Source organism: Hydra vulgaris, chromosome 06, assembly GCF_038396675.1.
Source record: "Hydra vulgaris chromosome 06, alternate assembly HydraT2T_AEP".
Taxonomy (NCBI): Eukaryota; Metazoa; Cnidaria; class Hydrozoa; order Anthoathecata; family Hydridae; genus Hydra; species Hydra vulgaris.
In genome coordinates this window covers 27973134-27995291 of record NC_088925.1, presented here as the reverse complement: position 1 = coordinate 27995291, position 22158 = coordinate 27973134, and the positions used below count along the sequence as shown (strand labels likewise).

Here is a 22158-nt window from a genome sequence, read left to right as displayed (position 1 = left end):
TTTGAAGTTCCAAGTTTTGCAGTTGGAGAAAGTTGGAAGATAACCTTAAATTACTTGATCTGAAGAAGGCGTACCTGCAGATTTATGTTGACAAAGTATTGTGGAAATATCAAGTTGTGAAATATGCAGGGCAATGTTGTTACCTAAAAAGATTAGTTTTGGCTTGAAAGAGTTACCCCCAGAATAATAACAGAAATTTTAAAAAACTTTTAAAAAAAGGAGCTCTTGAAAAATATAAAATGGATTTAAAGTTGCCAGAAAAATTTGGTGTTGGTCGTATGCTTAGATTAGGAGTGTATAAGTGAGGCAATGAAATACCTTAAAAACCTGCTCAAAACTCCTGAATGAAGGACTACATGTCCGCAAATCTTTTCTTGTTGTAGACAGTTGACCGAACATTTTCCGATAGCAATTGGCTGCGTTTTTCGTGCAGCTATCTAAAAAGACTTCTGAAACAGCTGTGTTGTACAATATGTGGTAGAATGTGTGGTAGAATGTGTGGTAGAATGTGTGCAATGCAAAAAGTTTAGCTATTAGTAGCTCTCGAAGTGGGTGAAAAAATAGTTGAAGATTTTTCATGGCTAAGGAAACAAAGATTACACGGCTCGCATTATTCTTGCAGAGCTGGAAAGCGTGATCAAAGGATTCAACCTAGTATTAAAATGGGGTTTTGAAAGTGTTACCTTAATGAGCAATTCTGTAACAGTTGTTGGCTGGTTAAATTTTTTTTAATCATTGGAGACCATTCGAGTTCATGGTCTTGGAGAATCACTTGTCTAAATCTTTAATTGAAGATTTTGTGAAAGAATGCAATTTAATGATAAAAGTTTATCTTTTGAAGTCAGCAGAAAATGAATTTAATGCTCTAATAAGGGTATCCTAGAACTGGTTGCATTCAACCTTTTCTGCAATGGCAGTTAATGTCATATTAGCTGGTGTATAGTCGTTTTATAATCATCATCATTTTAATATTAATCGAACACTTGATCTGATAAAACAAGCATATCCTCAAGAGAGCGTATCCAAAAAAGACAGTAAAAAAATTGTGCAAAAAATATTTATTGGTAGATCTCGCGCCGATTCGATGAGAGGAAGGAAGTCTTGAAGTTGAAAACAGTTGGTATCGTTTTGAGATTGAAGTAACTCATTACAAGTTGGAGATTTATTTATCAACATTTGATTCCAGTAAAAAAGCAAACTTGCAATTTAGAGAAAATTACTAAATGAAAAAGTAATAACAGTGTGCTTCCATTTAGAAAAAATATTCCAAGAAAGAGGACCTTTATGGCAAGTGCTATTTAACAACAGCCACATAACCCACTTTAAACTTGTGCGTGAGCTATGCAATGAATGGGGTGTGTTCGTCTTCATACGTTGTGCTTCCAGGTCATCTGAAAATGGAGTTTAAAATCGATTTTTTTTTACATTTTTAAAATCGACAAAGTCGACTAAAAGTCGATTTAGTCGATTTTAAAAATAAAAAACGATTTTTTTTTACATTTTTAAAATCGACAAAGTCGATTAAAAGTCGATTTAGTCGATTTTAAAAATAAAAAATCGATTTTTTTTTACATTTTTAAAATCGACAAAGTCGACTAAAAGTCGATTTAGTCGATTTTAAAAATAAAAAATCGATTTTTTTTTACATTTTTAAAATCGACAAAGTCGACTAAAAGTCGATTTTGTCGATAATAATTTATATTTTCGAAATGAATTGTTATAAAAATAATAATGTTTAGTTTTGCTTTCTATTCTTTAACATCATATTATTTAAATATTAATGGAGCAAAACAATAATAGAGAATGGCCGCTCTAACAACTGGACAATATATTCCTAGACCCCAATGATTTAGGGATTACCATTAATTCTTGTTATACATCAAAGTCACTGCAATCATATTTACAATATGATTGTATAGATGACATTTAGATTTTGGAGCTTCACAACTTAATTTTGCCCCAGGACCCCGAGTCAGCAACCCTGAATGAAAGTATTCATGAAAATCATAAGCATCTAGTAAACAATAGAAGAAAAAAATTAATAAAATAAATAACCGTTGGTTTAATTAGGTATAATTTTTTTTTTCTTTTTTTTTTTTAATGTAGTTATTAAGGTGCTCCCAGAAGTCCTTACAGTCATATTACGTAGCACCAAGAAGAGCGTAAATAATGCTAACATGCTGTAAACTAGATAAAACTTTAAGAGAGTAAACAAGGAATAGATAATAGTTATAATTAGAAATGTCATACTTCCTAAAATAGCCATTCACTATGTACATTGCCACCGGGAAAAAATAATAAAAAGTTTGGCAAGTTTTGTTAGAATAATGTTTTGCGTTTGCTTGCCAACACTTGTAAGGGTTGGCTATCTAATTTAAGCGAACGGTTTCATTCAAAAACTAATATCATTTGCAATTGGAATTATTTTTTCTCACATCTTCATATGTGTCCATTTTTTTTGTAGACACTATTTTGATCGTCTTCATTTACATTTCTTTTTCTTAGGAAGTAGAGCTGAATCATCACCGTACTACTAGTCACCGGTGATGGTTCATTGGTGTTTAAGCAGCTACTGAGAAGGATTTATCGCATCATTTTATCGCAACCGAATAATTGACATTCCCATTAAAGTTAAACGATGTTTTAAGTTCATGTTGTAGTGAAGATTTATCTATATCAACTTCTGAAATTATCTCTGAAATGCAAATACCTTAGCTGGTTATTTTTGTAATCTTTTTGAATGGTTTGAAGAGTATGACACGTTTATTCATAACTATAGTTAAATATTCAATTACTTTAGTTACAAATATTAAAGTAACACATAACTATAGTTAAAATTTTTTTTTTTTTTTGATGCCTTTTTTTTTTTTTTTATATATATTACAAAATAATTATTTACATTTCTTTTTAAAATTACATTGACTCAAGTTTTATATCGTTTTACAATATATAGCTTTTACAAATGTTCATATATATATACTTTTTCTTTTTTTTATTTATTTTATTATATATTTTATTTTGTGTTTTTGATTTTATATTTTTTTGTATTTTTTGTTCTTTATTTTCCAGCCTTGGTGCGGATAGAAATCGAGAGTTTAGATAAAATTATAAGTGGAGAATATTCAACATAGGTTAAAGAAGGTTTTTAAACAAAATAATTTTTTTTTTTTTTTTTTTTATCAAAACACATAAAGAATTACAGGACTTTTACACAAACTTTACGTTACGAACACTAAGGATAAACACTTATATGTTAAAATAATATTTCATAATATAAGGGCTGACAGTGATTTTCTAATCATATTTAACAATAACTTTGTTGTATAACATAAAAAAATTCCAAAGAAAAGATAATCTTTACTAAACATACAAAGAGCCGTTGTTTTATTTTAGCTCATATGTTTAGTTTTAGATTTCCATTCTCTACTTGACAGAAAACTTTTTTAATACAAAAATATTGACAGAAAATGTCTGCAGTGTTTCTACGGACATGATAGTTATATTTTAAAGTAATAATATTCCTGATGTTCCTGATTATTACCAAGATCACTGCCATTGGGTCAATTTTTGTGTTACTATACATGTGGTGGCATCTACTGTTCCATATTGTACTCATGATGGTTTGAGTGAGTGTCAACAGCAGCTGCGAAGTGGGGTTTTTCTCCGATAAATTTGCTGTTTCAATCGAGAAAATCAAACTTATCGGAGAGAAATTGTTTTGGGGTGTCAAGGAGTTATATACATGTTTAAAATACTCCCAAATTTCAACAGAAGGAGGACAGTAGGTAAAGATGTGGATGTTGTCCTCGATTTTACCACAAGTTTTGCATTTGTTATTTTTGACGATCTGTTACCTTGTACTTTTGGCTAGCAAGGCCGCAGAAGGTAAACTGTTGTGTAAAAAACGAAAAAGGATGTTTTGAGTCGGTCCGGATGCGTGGGAGGTGAAGTTTTTTTTCCAAATTTGGGTTCACGGCATTATTGTTTTTGTTGAACTGTTCCAGAAAAGTTCGGCTGGCACGACTGTCTTTTTGTTTTTCACCACTTCTAAGTAAAAGTTTTTTGTTGTTTTTAGGGGAACGTTAAAGAGGGACCCGTTTTTGCCTAATGTTTCTATTGTTGTTTTGTAGTACTATGACGTTTTGTTGTCCCAGTGTTTTGGAAAATTGTTCTGCTTTAAAAAGTTCCAGCTTTGGTTTTGGTTCGTAAATTTTATAAGTGAACTCGCCAACCAATACTTTGAAAAGTAGTAATAATCGTGAGCTTTTTCTTATTCGCATTCTTTCAGTTGAAAGACTGTTTTAAGACGAAGTGCAAGACTTTGCTCCTTCGGCCATAAAATTCCGAGACCCCCGGTTTTGACGGGTAAAAAAAGTGTCTCTCTCTTGACCGGATTGAATTTAGTCTTTTGCCACAGATTTTCGAAAATGGCTCTGTGCGGACGTTCTATTTCCCATTCGGGAACGGGCAGAACGTTTGCCAGAAACCACATTTTTGACATTGCTAACGTATTTATCAACATAGTCTTTCCCCAAAGTGACAAAGTACGTAGTCCTAGAAACTTGAGTTTTTTCTCTATTTTGTTTAGAGTTACTAGCCAGTTGAAATTGGTAGTATCGCTCAGTCTGATGTATAAAGTAACACCTAATATTTTGAAACCGGTGTTGTTGTTCCACTCTATGTCGTCCAATTCTGGGTACATTTTAGGATCAAAACCTCTAAGAGCAAGACCCTTGATTTTCGAAGCGTTGATCACTGAACCACTTGCTTTTTCAAACAGTTTTACTTTTCGAGAAAAAGCGGACTGATTTTACGTCCCTGGCAAAAAAGTTCAAATCCTCTGCGTACTGCTGTAATTTTAAGGGTTTCGGTGTACCTGGTAAGGGGAAACCCTCTATTCTGCTGTCTGCTCTGACCACCAAAACGTGAGCCTCGGCAACAAAAACATACAGCAAGAGAGAGAGGGGGTCACCCTGACTAACTCCCCTTTCCGTGGGAAAGCAAGCTGACAGGAAGCCGCAATTCAGAACAGATGCAGAAACTTCTGAATATAAGGTGTAATAAAAGATACAAAATTTTCTCCTAGATTGAATTTTTGGAGAATCTGAAGCAGAAACGTACGATCGACTTTATCAAACGCCTTTTCTTGATCTATTGACAAAACGAAACTAGGTAGATTTTTAAATTCCGTGTAATCTATAAGATCACGGACTAAATGTAAATTTGAGAATATAGTTCTACCTGGGATTCCGCAAGGTTGATTTGGTTCTAAAATTTTCCCCATTACTTTTGCAAGACTTAGGGCCAGCGATTTTGTAATTAGCACCGATTAAGGATATGGGCCTCCAGTTTTTGCATTTGGTAAGATCTCCTTGTTTGGGAATCAGCGAAATAATTGGTTTTTTCATAAAGTGGCTGGTATTTTTTTCTACGAAAAGAATTTCGTAGGCAAGTTCTTCAAAGTCTTTTTCTAAAGTGTGTCAAAAAGTTTTATAAAATTCAGCTGGAAGTCCGTCATAGCCCGGGGATTTTCCGTTTTCAAATTTAAAAAGGGCTTCGTTTAGTTCCGCGCCGGTTAGGCGGGTATTTAAAATTTGGCTGTCTTTGTATAAACTAATTTTGGTGTAAATGTTTTTATAATATAAAACGATGGAGTTTAGTATTTCACCAGGTTCACTCGTTAATGTGCCGTCATTCTTGCGAATTTCGGTAGTTGACTTGTTCCGCTGTTGAACTTTTTCCAAATTATACAAAAATTTTGAATGTTTTTCTCCTTCTTCGATTAGTTTTTGTTTCGTGCGAATAAACGCTTTGGGAAACTGGAGCAAGAAAAGAGCACCGCGTTTGATGCTATCTAAATTTGGGTTAGCGTTTTGTCGCTCCCGTTGGATTTCGTTTTCAATCCTTTTGATGTTTTTTTTGTTTTTCGCACTTTCCTGTAACGATATGTGTTGTAATTCAGCCCTACAAACATGTTTGTAGTCGTCTCACCATTTTAAAATAGGACCGTTTTTTAGTTTGCCAATCTTGAATTAAGAGTTCAACTTTCTGCTTATGCACCTCTATTTCCAAAAGGGAGCAATTTTATTTCCAGTATCCTGGTCCTCTCCTGGTATTACTAAAATTGACAGTTGGTGACACGAACTCGTGGTCGTAAATTTAACTGAAAGGCGAATTTAAGCCGTATATGTACTCGGTGTAGTTAAGCCAATTTACAAATTATTCGAATTCTTTTATTTGGAATTAATATGATTTTATCATGGTATTATACGAATTTAGTTAAAATCTTTTGAAAAAGTTCCTTAATTTACTATTGATCCTAGTTCTAATCGGTTTTGACGTATATTAACAATATATAGTTGTCAAAACTCAATATTTCTATCAATTTTCACAAAAAATACAAGAATTCCGACCAAGAAAGAGCATATAATGAAGAAAAATTGCCAGTAAACGTTCAGAACAGATCATATTGTTAAACTATAATGTTAATTTCACCTAAAAAACGTATTTATTTGAAATCTTATTAAAATTTGGACCAGCGATTGGGATTTTAAAAAAATTAAAAAAAAACAAAAAACAATCTTCGGTTTGGGTTTTTTTGCTTTAAATATTTATATTTTATGATACCGCAAAATTATCATTTTAATTTTTTTTCTTCTTTTCATAATTTACAGACCTGATCATTTAACGGAAATATGTCGTAGTCAACAAAATATCATACAGACGCTATAATATTTTAAAATTGCCTTAACAACACCGAGTAGCCCGAACTGAACTGAAAGACGAATTTGGACTTCTAGACCGAATTTAACTGAAAGTTGAATTAGGATTTTTAAAACACATTTAACTGAAAAATAAATTTTTTTAGAACTTTTACAAGTTTTATAAAAAATAATTTTTGATTTTTGCTTTAAATGTTCCAAGAAGACGTAACGGTTTTTCCACGGTGTATATCAGAAAAGTGTGAAACTTAAGTACAAACCTACTTCCTTACCGATGGAGCGTAATATGCCCAGAGCTTGCTTTGAACCCTATCTTTTGCTTCTAAAGCAAGCGCTCTAACCACTGCGCCGCGGTTGTGTTATAATCGTTTTTTATAAACTAAAGTTATTATTTTTCAGCTTGTAATTAACAATAATTTAAAACATGACATTAAACAAATGAAGCCAAGTTAATTTTACTATATTAAAAAATTTACGCTTACTAAAAACAACTTGCGTCAAAGTAAAAAATCTAAAAATTCAGTAATAATGAAAATTTAAGTTATGGAATCTTTATAACTTGTTTTTGAGCAAACATGAGCAAAGAAACATTTACAACGTTATTGAAATATTTTTATATTGACGTATTGAAAAATTTAGATTGTCAATTTTATAAAGGAAAAAGATCGTTAAGAATATTAGGTTAAATTCACCAGTTTTTTAGGATTTTTTAAAAGCGAAAAATAAGATTTAATAAGCGATGAACAGACTTTGTGCCTAAAAAAGACTTTTCGAATAGTAACTCTGTGAGACAAATTTATTTCCGACATGTTTTTTTTTTCTTCACCGAATTCATGTTCCGAAGGCCGAATGGGCCACTTTAGTCGAGGAAGCTACTTCTAATATTGGTTACAACACTCTCTTTAACTCCGAATCACTTTTCTGAATTAATGATTTGAAAGAGGGTTGTAACCAATAGAAACAGGTTGATATACATAAAACATATAATATATTTTATAATTCTTCTTCTTTATATATTGAAAAAAACTTTATAGCTTTCGAATTTAACTGAAAGTTAAATGAAACTTCGAAACTGTTACTGAATTTAACTGATTGCCGAATTTCTATATAAACTTCGGCACCGAAGTCGAAGCCGAAGTCAACTTCGCCTTTCAGTAAACTTCGTAATCCGAACTTTGACGAATATTCGCCGGTCCTTACACAAACCCACTATTCGTGTCATACCTCGTAAATGCTTTTGTTTTTAAACGAACAAACTATATTAAAAGGTTAGAAAATTAAATCTAGTAAATAGATAAAAGGATTTTAATATTTTCACTCGACTTTTAGTCGATTAGTTGGAAATCCATAGTCATAATAATTAAAGTTTTTTTCTTTCAAAAGGGATGACCTTTATAAACTAAATTGGAAATTCAAAAAAAAATAAAGACGTTTAGAAGGGGGCAATAATACCTTACATGCAACCTTTAAAGACTTATTTAGTTTCAGGTAAAGAAATTGCATGTGGAATAATAACTTTTTTGTTATAGCCATTGAAAATTGTGTCACGGAATGAACCTATCGTTCTTTCCGTGACACAAGTTTGTAATGCCTATAACTAAAAATTTAGAATTCTACTAACAATGTCTTTTCTCAAAATTAAATAGACATTTATAGATAGTTTGTTTGGTGTTTTTGCCCCCTTCTAAACGTTTTTATATTTTTTTATATTTCCAATTTAGTTTACAAAGGTCATTCCTTTTAAAAAAAACACGACTTTTCAATTCTGCCCATAAAATAGGTGAATAACTAAACTGGTTCTTTCTGAAAGTAGACTTAAGTATCATAAAGTAAGGTTGAAAATATGCTTTTTTATTACTGTAGTATTTGGGTATTCTTTAATTGTTACAACAACAACAACAACAAAAAGAATAATAAAGAGCCACAAGCAAAAAATACACATCTTTTAGTCAAATATTTTTTCTTTATCAAGTTTTATAAATCAAGTTTATCAACCTAAAAATCGCGCATTTTTTTTATAAAAGCTCAAAAAACTGTTTTCGTTATTTAGTATCATTTTTTGAAATACTCGGGACTTATTTGAGTTTCTTTGAGTTATTTGAGTTTCTTTGAGTTAATTAGTTAGTACTTTTTAGTCTGTTTAATGTTTTTTTTTTCACCCTAATAGTTCCGTGTAAAATTGTATAAATTAACATCGCTATCCTAAACATGATACCAATTTTAAAAATCTATTCTTCCGATATATAATACATGCAAAGTATTATATATATAATATATAATACATAAAAATATATTATACATGCATAAATACTATTTTATAAATACAATTTTTGGCACCTTGCAATGTTAGCGTGGCCGAGTAGATTCCGCTTTAGGCAAGAAAGCTTAAGGGTTCCAGGTTCGCCTCTCGGTTTCGAAGTCTTCTTTTTTTTTTTCGTTAGTGCACAAAGATTGTTTTTTTTGTTGCTGCACACTTTTGTGCACCAACTAAATAAAGTTTTGCACTTGGTTGCACTCAATCAACTAAATAAACACTTGGACCATATAAAATCAAAGCGCAGAACGTGCACTGCGCATAGACTGTTACAGCCTTGACAGTCCGTTTACAGGCTATAACGACTCCGTTAACGGAGTGCACACATCGACTAAGTAAGATTTAGGTGTAGTTAATTTTACAATCAACATTTAGATACATCAACTGAGGGTTTTGGTTTGGTCAGATACTCTTTGAATTAAAAGAAAGCCTTCTCTAGACTTAAAACTAAAAAAAAAAAATACGGTATGCATTTAAATCATTTTAAAGTATAGCATAATTATTTATTGATTTATTAAGTCAAAAGTGCCCTAGTAAGGTTGTGTTAAGTGAGACTAAAGTCTTAAAAGCACTTATTTAAACATAGCGGTAGAATTTATAATCTCGAAACCATTAGCTCTTTACTTTTATTGCTAACTATATTTTTAAATTCAAATTTAGCATAAATATTTTTTTTTACTTTTTGCCTTTCATTAATCAATAACGTCTTTAAATCAAGAAAAAATTGTAAAATACTGTAAATATTCAATCTAGTCTTTTTATATATAATTTTACTGTTTTCAGTAACTTATAGGCCAACTTAATAGATTATTAAAAATTCCTCATTCCTTTTAGAGATTGGGGTGCAAATTTTGTTTTGGCTTAAACAAAGCTTGCTACGGTAATCAACATCAATATGATTTGCAAATAGCAGGATAAAATAGTTTTTGAAAATTTTGAAAACATATTATCATAGTTGTTGTATATAGTTATAATAAAAAAACTTAACGAAGTACCGAGAAATTTTCAGAGGGGGCTTTCTAAAATTTTTATAATCTGCTTTAAAATATTTTACCATAAAATTGTCCGTAACATTGTCCTAAACAAGACATAAAATTTTCAGCTCTGCTATAAAGTTTGAATCTAATCTTAAATCAAGTAATACTATTTTGGCAGAACTTAGTTTGAGATAAGAAATAAGGTCGTTTCCACACTTACCGTGAGTTTAACAAAAGTTATTATTATATATTACATAACTCAAAAAGTAGAAATGCATTAGAAATGAATTTTTGCAGCCGTCAATGTAATACGATAGGGGTTAGTTTAAAAGTCTTACTTTGAAACTTAAATCAATAATGTACTTATTTTGATCAATCTTTTAAAGCGCAGTTTTCCATACTTATCGTAAGTGTTTCACACTTATCGTATATATTGTCGACACTTATCGTTTATCTTAAAATCTACTTTTACTCTGGTTTAAAATGCGCTCGGGGTTTCAAATGAAAATTTAATGCATTGGTAACATTTTATAAAACGTTTTTAGGTATAAAATTAAAAAATAAGACTATTAAATAAATTTAATGTTTATTATCAAATAAACACTAACTATATAGTAATAAAAACATTACTGTGAATTAAAATTAAAGATTTAAAAGCATTTCTATTACTTTAGTATACTTATCCTTTAAGTTCTTAAACTGGAAAGGATAGAGTTTCATCATAACTATCTAAGTCTTATTTTATAATTATTATCAACATTTAAATGGAGCTCGTTTTCTGACTCTTTTGCAACTTTTTTTTTTTTAATTTTCATGTTTTCTCTTTCTTGTTTAGCTTTTTCATTTAATAACTTTTTCTCCATAGCCAATTTTTTCTTTCTCAATCTTTCTTCCTCTACTTTTGACTCTTTATCTGCAGCTAATTGTTTCTTTTTCGATTTTTCGTCCTTTATTTTTGACTTTTCTTGCACTTTTGTCTTCTAAATTAGCTGCCACGTTTCAGATGTAACAACCGATGGTAAACGTTCTACTTTGCGCTTGGACGATTGGACTGGTTGTTTTGGCCATATTAAAACACTTTCGATTGGATTTAGTATTTCTGCCGCTATTTTTAAACTAAAACAAGCTGGTTTTGGTTCTATTACAGCTGCATTACTAAAATCAGGCATTTCCATATCGGTTAGACCTCGCACATTTTCTAAATTACAAGTTGTTGATCGATTTTTATTACCCTGTTGTATTTCATCAAGTAAAATTATGGTCTTATATGTTTCAGATAAGGCTCTTTTCCAAAAATGATACAACGGAGGTATTCAAGATCACCTTTCCAACCTAAATGTTTGTCAGCCAATTTAAACTGCTCTAAAATACTAACATCAATGCACTTTTCAATGAAGGTTATGGGAGAGTAAGCTGAAAAAGTCACACTTGAATGGTTTTCTTCTAAATAAGGAGCCGGAGCAACAGTTGACTCAGATAAATTTTGAACAATTTTTTTGTGGTCAACACTATAAGCATCAAATGGAAAAATTCCGGTATTTTTAAAACCACTTTTAATATTATTTGCTATAGAAGGATCGATTATAAAAGAATTTAATGCTTCTGGTACGTTTCCATTGTTTATTTCTTGTCCTTCATAGTCAATGCGCCATTGTCGGCAAAACAATTTTCACTTTGCTTTTATTGGCCCAAAAACTGCCACATCGAGCGGCTGCAAAATATTTGTTGCATTTGGGAACAAAGCAACAAGAATTATTCTTTTTTTTTAGAGCAAAACTCACTAAGTTCGATAGAAAAATGTGACGCATGACCATCAAGAAAAGTTATAACTGATAAAGTTAAAAAAAAAGTTAAATACTCAAAAAAACATTCTGCGGTCATCCAACCATTTTCACTTTTCCCAATACCCCATCCTGATGGAGCAGCATTTATAATTCTATTTGGAAGACGAACATATTTAAAATTTGTTAATGATGGAGCAAAAGTTCCGCTGGCATTTACTGCAAATAAAGTGGTGATGCTTTTTTTATTACTTCGAGCACTTTCTTCATATGTATTTTTTCCTCGTTCACCAATTAATAAACTAGTTTTTGGTGACAACTGAAAACCACTCTCATCCATATTGAAAACGCGCATTGAATCATTAAAATATTGAGCGTTTTCTCCTAAGATCTTTGGAATTTTAGTAAACCAATCTCTTATGGCTTTTTCAGTTACTCCTTCTCTAGCTCGGTTCAAGTATTCACCTCGTTTTTTGAAATACCTGTTTGTGACGGCAAAGAAATCCATAAAACCAACCTTTTGCCGGACGGTTGTTAGTAAATTGTGTTTTTATATTGTTGGAATTCAAATATTTTTGCACAGTATCTAATGGCTGTACTACAGACATGGCAAATCCCATTCTAGTGCATGTTAATAACCACTCGACTAACTTGTTTTCAATTTTTCCACCTAGAACTGATTCATACCCGCAGTGTTGTATTTTCAAAGAAGTTCTTCCAGATGTTTTATCAAGAAGCGTCTGATATGGAATTCCAGACGTCTTACTCGCTTTGTATACAACCATACCTTTTTTAACAGCATTAATAGCATCACGTAATTGATTATCTGTATATTGAAGACTTCGTTTTAAACTACAAACTTTTGTCTTATATTTTCGTCGTGCCATTGTAAAATAATCTAAGTAAAATATTATTTATTTTTATACTAAAAAAGAAACAAATTGATTATTCATTGGACATACGATATGTATGGAATGACATTTTTTTTAGTTCATACTTATCGTACATTCAAAAATACTACATTGATACTATAATGATGAGTTGTTTTAATAATATTAATAATAATTCATGTTTTATTTACCTGATTAAATCAATTTAGAAATAAAATTTTACGTTATCTTTCTTAAATTTCTTTGTTTTATTTAAAACGCTTCTAACAGCTGGTACTTAAAAAAAGTATTTTCATAGGCTGACGTAATAAGCCCAATGAGTTCAATTAAGTAATTATGTATTGCGGTTTCTATGTATTGCAATAAAAGTGCATGACGTAGTTGTTGATACACAAAACATAAAAATAAAAAAATAATTACTACTCTTTGCAAAATTTATTTTAGTATTTAAAACCTACGATAAGTGTCGACTCACGGTAGGAAACGACCCTACTTTAAGAAGTATAAAAAATAATAAAAGTGCGTGAATGTAGTTTAATTGGTCTTAAATATCACTACATCATTATTTTCAATTTTTTACCTTTTATTAAAATTAAGTGTTGTTCCAATAAAAACTAAACATTTCCATAATAACTCCAACTTCTAAGTTTTGCAACAAAACTGATGTTTTAAATTATAAATCTATTTTCATCTTACTTTGCCTCTCTAAATTACTGGAATAAAATTAAATTACTATTAAGGATGATTCATTTTAGAAAACAGAAGAATAAAAAGGGCGCCATTAAAGAGGAAGTATTTTAATAAATGAATTCCCATTCAAATACTTACTAACGACGTTTTCCTGACAAAAGCCAGATTCGAATTAAATATCATTTTTTGCGCAGAACTAAAATCTCCTTCAAAAATTTCAAATTTTTACAGAAACTCAATAGTTAAACTATATTTATAAATATCTATAATTGATTTTTTCTAATTTTTGCTGATAAATTATAATTTCAATTCAATTGTAAAACATCCTTGTTTTTTCTTTAGTTAAAACTAGAAGTTTTATTGCCAAAACTATTTATAAATTCAAATTTAACAACTGCTTTAAAAACCTAATTGTTTTTATTTAGAGTTTTTGTTTTAGATGCCGCAAGAAGACCTAACGGGCTTGTCACAGAGCACAGCGGAAAAGTATTTAAATAGGAAGTTCACGCGTCTTTCTTTAACAATAGCGCGAAATATGCCCTGAGCTCCCTTCGAACCCGGGATCTCTTGCATCTAAAGCAAGAGCTCTAACCACTGCGCCACGGCCGCGTAATATTCTATTAAAACCAGATTTAATTTTTTTGCATTATTTTTCAAAATTCTCATTTAAAACGGGTAGCAAATTCAATAACTCTTTTTTTTTTTTTTTGCGAATTCAATAAAATATAAGCTGATTTGAGAGTACTTGGAGCCGAATTTAGTTCTTATATAAAGAGAAGAGTTTTTAACATTTTGACGGAATAACATTGACTAGTACAACATTATAAGTGGATGACATCAGGTAACACAAAATTTTAATAAAATGAAAATATATTTTGGTAGATATAAAGTACTAGGAGATTTTAATATCAGATTCTACCTAAAAACTGAAAACCTTAATAATCTTTTTCGTTGGGCTCAAATTAATTTTAGAAACCGTTCTTATTTTATTTGTAGATTTATTTCTAATTTTACAAACACATTTAAAGATTCAATTTTTCATGTAAAATCCTTCTACAAAGCAATACAAAATCGCGTAATGTAAGTTGATTATCACTCTTGATCGTGACTTCTGATATTCTCTTCAATCGTTGGACAACTATTTCCATAAAAAATAATTTCTTGGTAATATTCTAAATAAAAATATATTTAGGTATGATTATTTAAACACTTTTTATCGTTATTGATTTCAATAAAATTTTAGGGGGTCATTCGTAAATTATATCACACAAAAAAACGTGATTTTAATTTTTTTTGATACTTATTTTTTCTTTTTCCAAATATTTTATTTTTGAGTCATCACATTGAGACAGCATCCCGCATTTTTCTCGAAACGATAGCGTAATAAGATCTGACTCCCCAATTAATAGCTTTTTGGTCAAAATATCTTATTTTGGTCAGAGAGTGTGTTGATCATGTGATATCACAGCACTTGAAGCTTGTGATATTTGAAAGGTAAAACTACAGTATCGGACAAAACGAGTGCAACCAAATAATACTAATTTAGTTTCTTTATATAAAAGTGCTGCATTTTTTCAATTTAGAGAAATAACTATGTAACTGTTTAGAGACAAAGTTCTTCAAGTTTTATTCATCATAAAGTTCATTATTTGTACACGAAAATTAATAAATTAATCAAAAGTATTAAAAAAAGTTGATTTCCTTCTGGACAAAACAAGTGCAACTCGACAAAATGTTGACCAAGCTGTATTTCGCTATCAATATTTCGTGGTGAATCCTTTGTTGTCGATCACAGCCTTGCATCTTCGAGGCATAGATTCGATCAGGTGATCAATGAAACTTTGTGGAATCGCTGCCCAGGCCTTTGGATTTGTTCAAACAGTTGATCTTTATTACGAACACCTTCACGATTAATTCTGCAGTTGACGATCTCCCACAGGTTCTCGATAGGGTTGAGATCCGGAGATTGAGGCGGCCAATCCATCACCGATAGGTGGTTGTCTTGAAACCACTGCTTGAATACTTTTGCAGTGTGTTTCGGATCGTTGTCTTGCTGAAAAACCCATTTTATTGGCATATTCCATTCAGCATGAGGTAACATAACATCTTTCAGGATACTTTTATACATGAAACGGTCCATTATTCCATCGTTCCGATGTATTGGACCTAGACTGTTAGCAGAAAAACACCCCCAGACCATTACATTGCCTCCACCATGCTTCACGGTAATATGGCAGTAACGTAAATCGAGATGTTTTCCGGCTGGTCGACGTACACAGTAAATGCCATCGCTCCCAATGATGTTGAACTTGGATTCATCACTGAACAGGACAGTTCGCCATTTCTGCACATTCCAGTCAATATGAGATGTAGCAAACAGGAGTCTTTTCTTCTGGTTTTTTAGTGAAATCAGCGGTTTCTTTGCAGGGCGTCGAGAAAACAATCCGGCTTCAACAGCATAGTAAAATGAACCTGTGTGAATCTGTTCTGGAAGATTCTAGATGCTTCTTTTCGATGCTTCTGGTTATGTTTCTGGTTATTTCTGGATTCTTCCAGATGCTTCTTCTGGAAACTTCTGGAAGCTTCTGCATGTTTCTGGAAACTTCTGGATACTTCCTTTAATTATTAAAAAACTTCCGTGACGTTGACACGGACCAGACTTAAGAAAATGAAACAAACCAAAAAAGTTGCACTTGTTTTGTCCGCTGCAAAATGGGACTTGTCAACGAAATTCTGCCTGTGTGCTGTCACCTGTCAGCTGATTGCTCATGTCATGGCATGCTATGACTCCAGATTCCTGAACTGTTTGCTTTGGTAGTATAGTTTGTTTCGTTTTTAAGACATGTAAAATTAGGAACACTTTTTAGCATTGTTCGATGTTGGTTGCAAATGTTTAGTCCTATACTGTATTTGCTTGAGAAACTGGAATTGATAAAGTTAACAACGTTGAATGGTGTTTAAAAGATGTTGCATTTGAGCTATCGATGGTTTCTTGAAGCTTTATATACTTACCTTGGAATTCTTCTTTGTTTCTTGAAGCTCCAGAATTAGGGGTGGGAGTTAAGGTTAGTTTTAGTCTAACTAAATTTAGTCGACTAACTTTTTAGTCTAACTAAAATTAGTCGACTAACTTTTTAGTCTAACTGAATTTAGTCGACTAACTTTTTAGTCTAACTAAATTTAGTCGACTAACTTTTTAGCGTAACTAAATTTAGTCGACTAACTTTTTAGTCTAACAAAATTTAGTCGACTAACTTTTTAGTCTAACTAAATTTAGTCGACTAACTTTTTAGCGTAAATAAATTAGTCGACTAACTTTTTAGTCTAACTAAATTCAGTCGACTAACTTTTTAGCGTAACTAAAATTAGTCGACTAACTTTTTAGCGTAACTAAAATTAGTCGACCAACATTTTAGCGTAAATAAATTAGTCGACTAACTTTTTAGTCTAACTAAATTTAGTCGACTAACTTTTTAGTCTAACTAAATTTAGTCGACTAACTTTTTAGCGTAACTAAAATTAGTCGACTAACTTTTTAGTTTGACTAAATTTAGTCGACTAAGTTTTTAATTTGAGAAAAATATATTGTTACTTTTACCCAAAAAATACTTTTTTTAAATCTTGTTATGTGTTAGTTGTGAAGTGGTTTGAGCGCCATTTTTTTAATAACAAATTGCTGTAAGTTACAATTTAGATCTCCATGGCATCTTTTTCAAAGTTGATTTTCAGAGTTTTTCAAGTTTTTGGAGAAAATTTTTTTTTCATAAGTTTGCGAGATATACACTTGGAGTTTTGTAATAGTAAAAAAACTGTATCCAATTACTCCCCCCTTATTACTAAGTAACTTTCAATGAAAAGCGGTTTAAATCTGGATTTAAATCGCTTTAATTAGAAATTGAGATTGAAATCTCAATTTCTAATTAAAATGAACCATAAACTATTAGAAAAAAAATGGTGCCATATTTTTGAAATGTGTTGTATGCAGAAGCTTTTTCGGATTTCTTTTATATAATACCAGCAATCATTTTTTGAGGTAATAATACCTAATTTATTTTGTTCTACACTCATAAAACGCAGTTTTTACAGTGACGACAATATGATTGTAGTTGTTAGTAACAATTACACAATATAGAAATAATAAAAAACATTAATTGCGTAACAATTTGTTACGCAATTAATGTTTTTTATTATTTCTATATTGTGTAATTGAATATATATCTTGTTTAACTCTCAATTTTTTTTTTTTTTTAATTATTATTAAAATGCTAATAAATAATTATGTATTCGGTATAAAGTATCAGCTGTTTTTGGCGGAGTTGTTCTACTAACAAACCAATTTTTATTTAATTCAATGAAAGAAAATGTGGGGCAATACTAGGTACAAACAAAACATTTTTATTACCTAATTGTCACAAATTATATTACGTATTTTAAATTTCTTAAAAACAATAAATTTTAATGAATGTCTTTAAGTTGATTTATTTGTCTTAATTCATATTATGTTCATATAATTTCTCAACACAACAAAATTTAAGGAATGTCTTAACTGACACCTCAAAGTAATGGTTTCCCGCTATATATTAGATAAACCGTTATTCTCAAAAATATATTTAAATTTCGAAAAATAATACGTCTTCTCCAATTGAATATGCTGCTCCAATATCTGATTTGATGAATCTGACGAAGAAAAGATTGGATAAAAGAAAGACTATAGATGAACAAAACCCTGCAGATCATAACGATAGCGAAAGAAGTTCAAGTTTTTCATCCGGTCAAACAGAAATTGAAGTTGATGCTCAGTCCATTGAAGAAGCAGCTAAAACTACATACGAATATTACTCAATCGAGGAGGAAACATCAAAATGGATATGCAATCAATGTAATAGTAACAGACCTAAAAAGTACTCTTGTAAAACATCAAAGAGTATATTAGATTACCATCTTGAACATGATCACAAAATAATAACGCCGAAAAAAAAACGAACTATGAGTGGCTTGTCAAAAGAAGTTAGCGATAAGATTGATAGAGCTCTTTTAATTTTCATTATTGCCTGTTGTCTTCCATTTATGTTGGTAGAAAGTAGTGCATTTAAAGAATTTGTTTTGTGTTTAAATCCAAAGTATAAAGTGCCTTGCCGAAAAAAGTTAAGATCTCTTTTAACTGATTTATATCGAGAAAAAGTTGAACTTTTGAAATCAAAATTATTATCAATTAAAGTTTTATCTATTACTACTGACGGATGGACGTCCTGTCAAAACTATAGTTATATATTTGCAACTGCACATTTCATTTCTGACAAAACAAATTTCATCAGTTTTTGTTTGGGCTTTGCATACCTTAATGGCCGCCATGATGCAGATAATTTAAAAGAGGCTTTGCTAAAAATCGTAGAAAAGTTTAAAGTAGATGATAAAATAATGAGTATAGTATCAGACAACGCCAGTAACGTACGCAACTGTCTAAATTCTTTAAAAGTTTGTTTAAACATTCAACCAATAAGATGCATGGGACATGTTTTGCAATTAGTTGATAAAAATGTCATAGATTTAGTTGAAGAAGGTGAAAAAGATACTTCGTCTAAATTCTTTTTCATTGCAAGAACATTAACTATGTGCAGGAAAATTGTTACATCTTTCAATCATTCTTCTCAACTTAATGATTTATTAGAGGAAAGTCAAACACGACAAGGTGTCGAAAAAAATCACATACTTCATTTGATTCAAGATGTGAAAACTCGTTGGCACTCTACGTTTCTCATGGCAGAGCGAATGCTTAAGCTTCACTCCTACGTAAAAGATATCTTTAATTCGAAACAACAATACAAAGATATGAGAAAATATTTACTCGATGAAGATGAAATGGTTAACTTAAAAGAAACGGTAAATGCTTTATTAAGCTTTAATCAAGTAAGTGTTTTACTATCTGGCGATAGGTATGCAACGTGTTCTTTAATTATTCCAAGTATAAAGTACCTTGAGAAGCAGCTGAGTAAGAATAAAAGTGAGACTCCTCCTTTAATTGTAATATTGAAATCACATTTGTTAGAATCTTTACAAACTTACAAAGATTCATATGAATTAGAGAATAATTCCTTTTTATTGTGTGCCACTTTTTTGGATCCAAATTATAAAAGTTTTCAATTCTTTGAAAAGTACGAAAAAAAGAAATATTTAAAAATTGTGAAAGAATTTTTGTCAGATTTTTATCTCTCAAAAAGAGTTGGTGAAATAATTCTAATTAAAAAGGTGATAAAGGAATCAAAAAAATTTAAGTTGTCATTTGAGGATGAAGAAGATGATTCCGGAAGTGATAGTGACAAAAATGTAACCTTAGATTTAAAAAAAGAAATCAGTGAATATATAAGATTGTCAGTGCACGAACAAAATGTTTTAGAGTTTTGGCATCAAAATCAATATGTTTTTCCAATATTGTATTGCATTTCAACGATGATTTTATGTACACCTGCTACCAGTGCACCAAGTGAGCGCCTTTTTTCTGATGCATTAAACAATTTGTATGCTAAGCGAAACAGGATGACGGCTGAATGTTTTCAAATGTTGATGTTTTTGTACAAAAATTTGGAATTTTTTAATTTGGTTTAAAATTGGTGCAATTTAATCAATGTAATACGGAAATATCTTGTTGTAATAATTATTTTTGAATTTATTTTATTGTTCTTAAATAAAAACTCTTAAATTTAGAACTTGAACTGTTTTGTTTTAAAAACAATCAAACAAGGTTGCAACATGTTTAAAAAATGATTTTATAAAGTTGTTGCTCTCATGTTTGGGACAGGGGGGGGGGGGGACCCCAGAAACTTGAGGGCTTTTATGTTTCCAGGCTACAATTATCGTAATTTTTTGCAAAGTATCATTATCCGATTTTCAATTTTGTTTTTAGAAAAACCAATTGCTTAATTAGACTATAAAACTAAGTGCAAAATATGAACGTAGCAAGTCTTCCCGATTCTATGTTATTTAAATTTAAGTTTTTTTACATTTGTAAATGTATTTTACATTTTAATGTATTAATTATGACCCACCCAAGTTTATATTTCATAATGAATGATTTCATTAACCTTACCTTTTCTTTATAATTCTACAAAAAATGGCGTCTTAAATGCGGTTCATTTAAGTTGATATTTCAAACTTACTTTTTAAATAAGATTGCTTCTAGTTAACTTTAGATCTTACTTTTCACGCTGAAACTCTTATTTTCTAACAAACTATCTACTCCAGCTTGAAGCAATTTAAAGCCAAAAATTGCTGCTGCCTAGTATACAGCCATATTTAATATAATTAAATGAGTTTATATACGACTAAAAATTAAATTTTTGATACAAAAAAAAACACTATTTTGGGAAAAATATATCGTAACTTAATTTTTTTTTAACAAAAAGTGAAAATGTACTTTAAAATGATAGATATTCTGCATTTTTTAAGTAATTAAAAAGTGATAAGAAATTTTCTGGTTTGATAAAGCAACCGCTGCCATTTAACAGAATGTTTATTTTACAGTTTTACACGATTTAATTGCGGAAGTTGCATTTTTAAATGCGGACGATGAGCCTCTCGGTAAATGCTATTAAATGTTTTGCATTTTGAAAACTCTATTAATACGTTTAACATTTGGTATGCATTTTAGAATAAATAAATTGCCGAAGCTTAAATGTACTTAAAATGTAACAAACATAACCTAAATACGCCAACCAATTTAAGCGCAATTCTGTGCTTATTTGTCCGTACGTTGAAAAAATGAGAAAATGATAAAGTTTTAATTATGAATGTAATGATAACGTTGCATATATAAGCTTTCGCATTAAATTTCAAGCTTGTTGAGAAAAATGATGGAAGTTAGCGTTAATAAATTGGTACTTCTTATCGCTTATATCGCTTATTTAGAGACTAAGTATATTCGCTAGTATTCAGGGGAAGGTGGGGGGAGGTGGTAAGTTGAAAACTGCCGTAAGAATAATTGCCGATTAAAAATTATACTTGCTGAGTATAAGAATATATATATCGATTGCTGAGATTTGCTAATAATTATAATAACATCTTAATTTGCCGAATGATCAAACTAAATATCGGTAATAGCATGGCCTATAAGAGATGGACTTGCAACCTTTTTTTTTTTTTTTTTTTGCGAACCATGCTCATTGCGCATTGTTACAAATCTTTTGTTTTAAACAATAGAAATTAAATTATAAAGTCTGTCGGATTCGTCGAAAACTTTTGGTCTCGTCTAACCAGTTACATCGACTTCCTTTTAGTTATTCAAGATAACAGCAATAGATAGCGATTCCACGGCTCAACGAAAAACATTTGACGTTTGAAAAAAAACACGTAACTTTCATGAACTTTACTCTCTTATATCTTTTTGTATGCTTAAGCAAACACCTTAAGGTTTTTTGCATCAATTAGTGTTACTCAACCTCTTTCCAGTCATATATAGAAAGTACTATGGTTTATATGGCTTCATTTAAATTTTATCCATATCTTAAGACCACTTTTAAGAAAAAAGCTCGAAGCGGGAACATTTTTTTAAAACAAAGCTTTTAGAGGTTAGGATTCCTTAGTACCAAAACACATCCAATTTTTATAAAACTTTCCGTATACATTAAAAAAGGGATGACGAATCAAATGGAATGTGCACACTTTTTAACTTTTATACATAAATTTTTAGTTCTTAGCGTTTCAAAACTTCAAGGTTTATTTTTATAGAAAAAAAAAAGTGTTTTTTAAAAGTGTCCAGGTGGAAATTGCAAGTTTACTCTTTCCTCTTTT

At 30.6% G+C, this 22158-nt stretch overlaps 1 protein-coding gene across 2 annotated transcripts in view; it reads right to left on the bottom strand.

Moving 5' to 3' along the window:
- Positions 1-14358: 14358 nt before the first annotated feature.
- LOC101238562 (AP-4 complex subunit beta-1) overlaps positions 14359-22158 on the bottom strand; it is a 79111-nt gene continuing 71311 nt past the window's right edge. For both annotated transcript variants that reach the window (XM_065799777.1, XM_065799776.1), the window contains exon 20: positions 14359-14546. In XM_065799777.1, the coding sequence (XP_065655849.1) occupies positions 14397-14546 (150 nt within the window). In that variant the 3' untranslated portion in view covers positions 14359-14396. The remainder of the gene's footprint in view (positions 14547-22158) is intronic.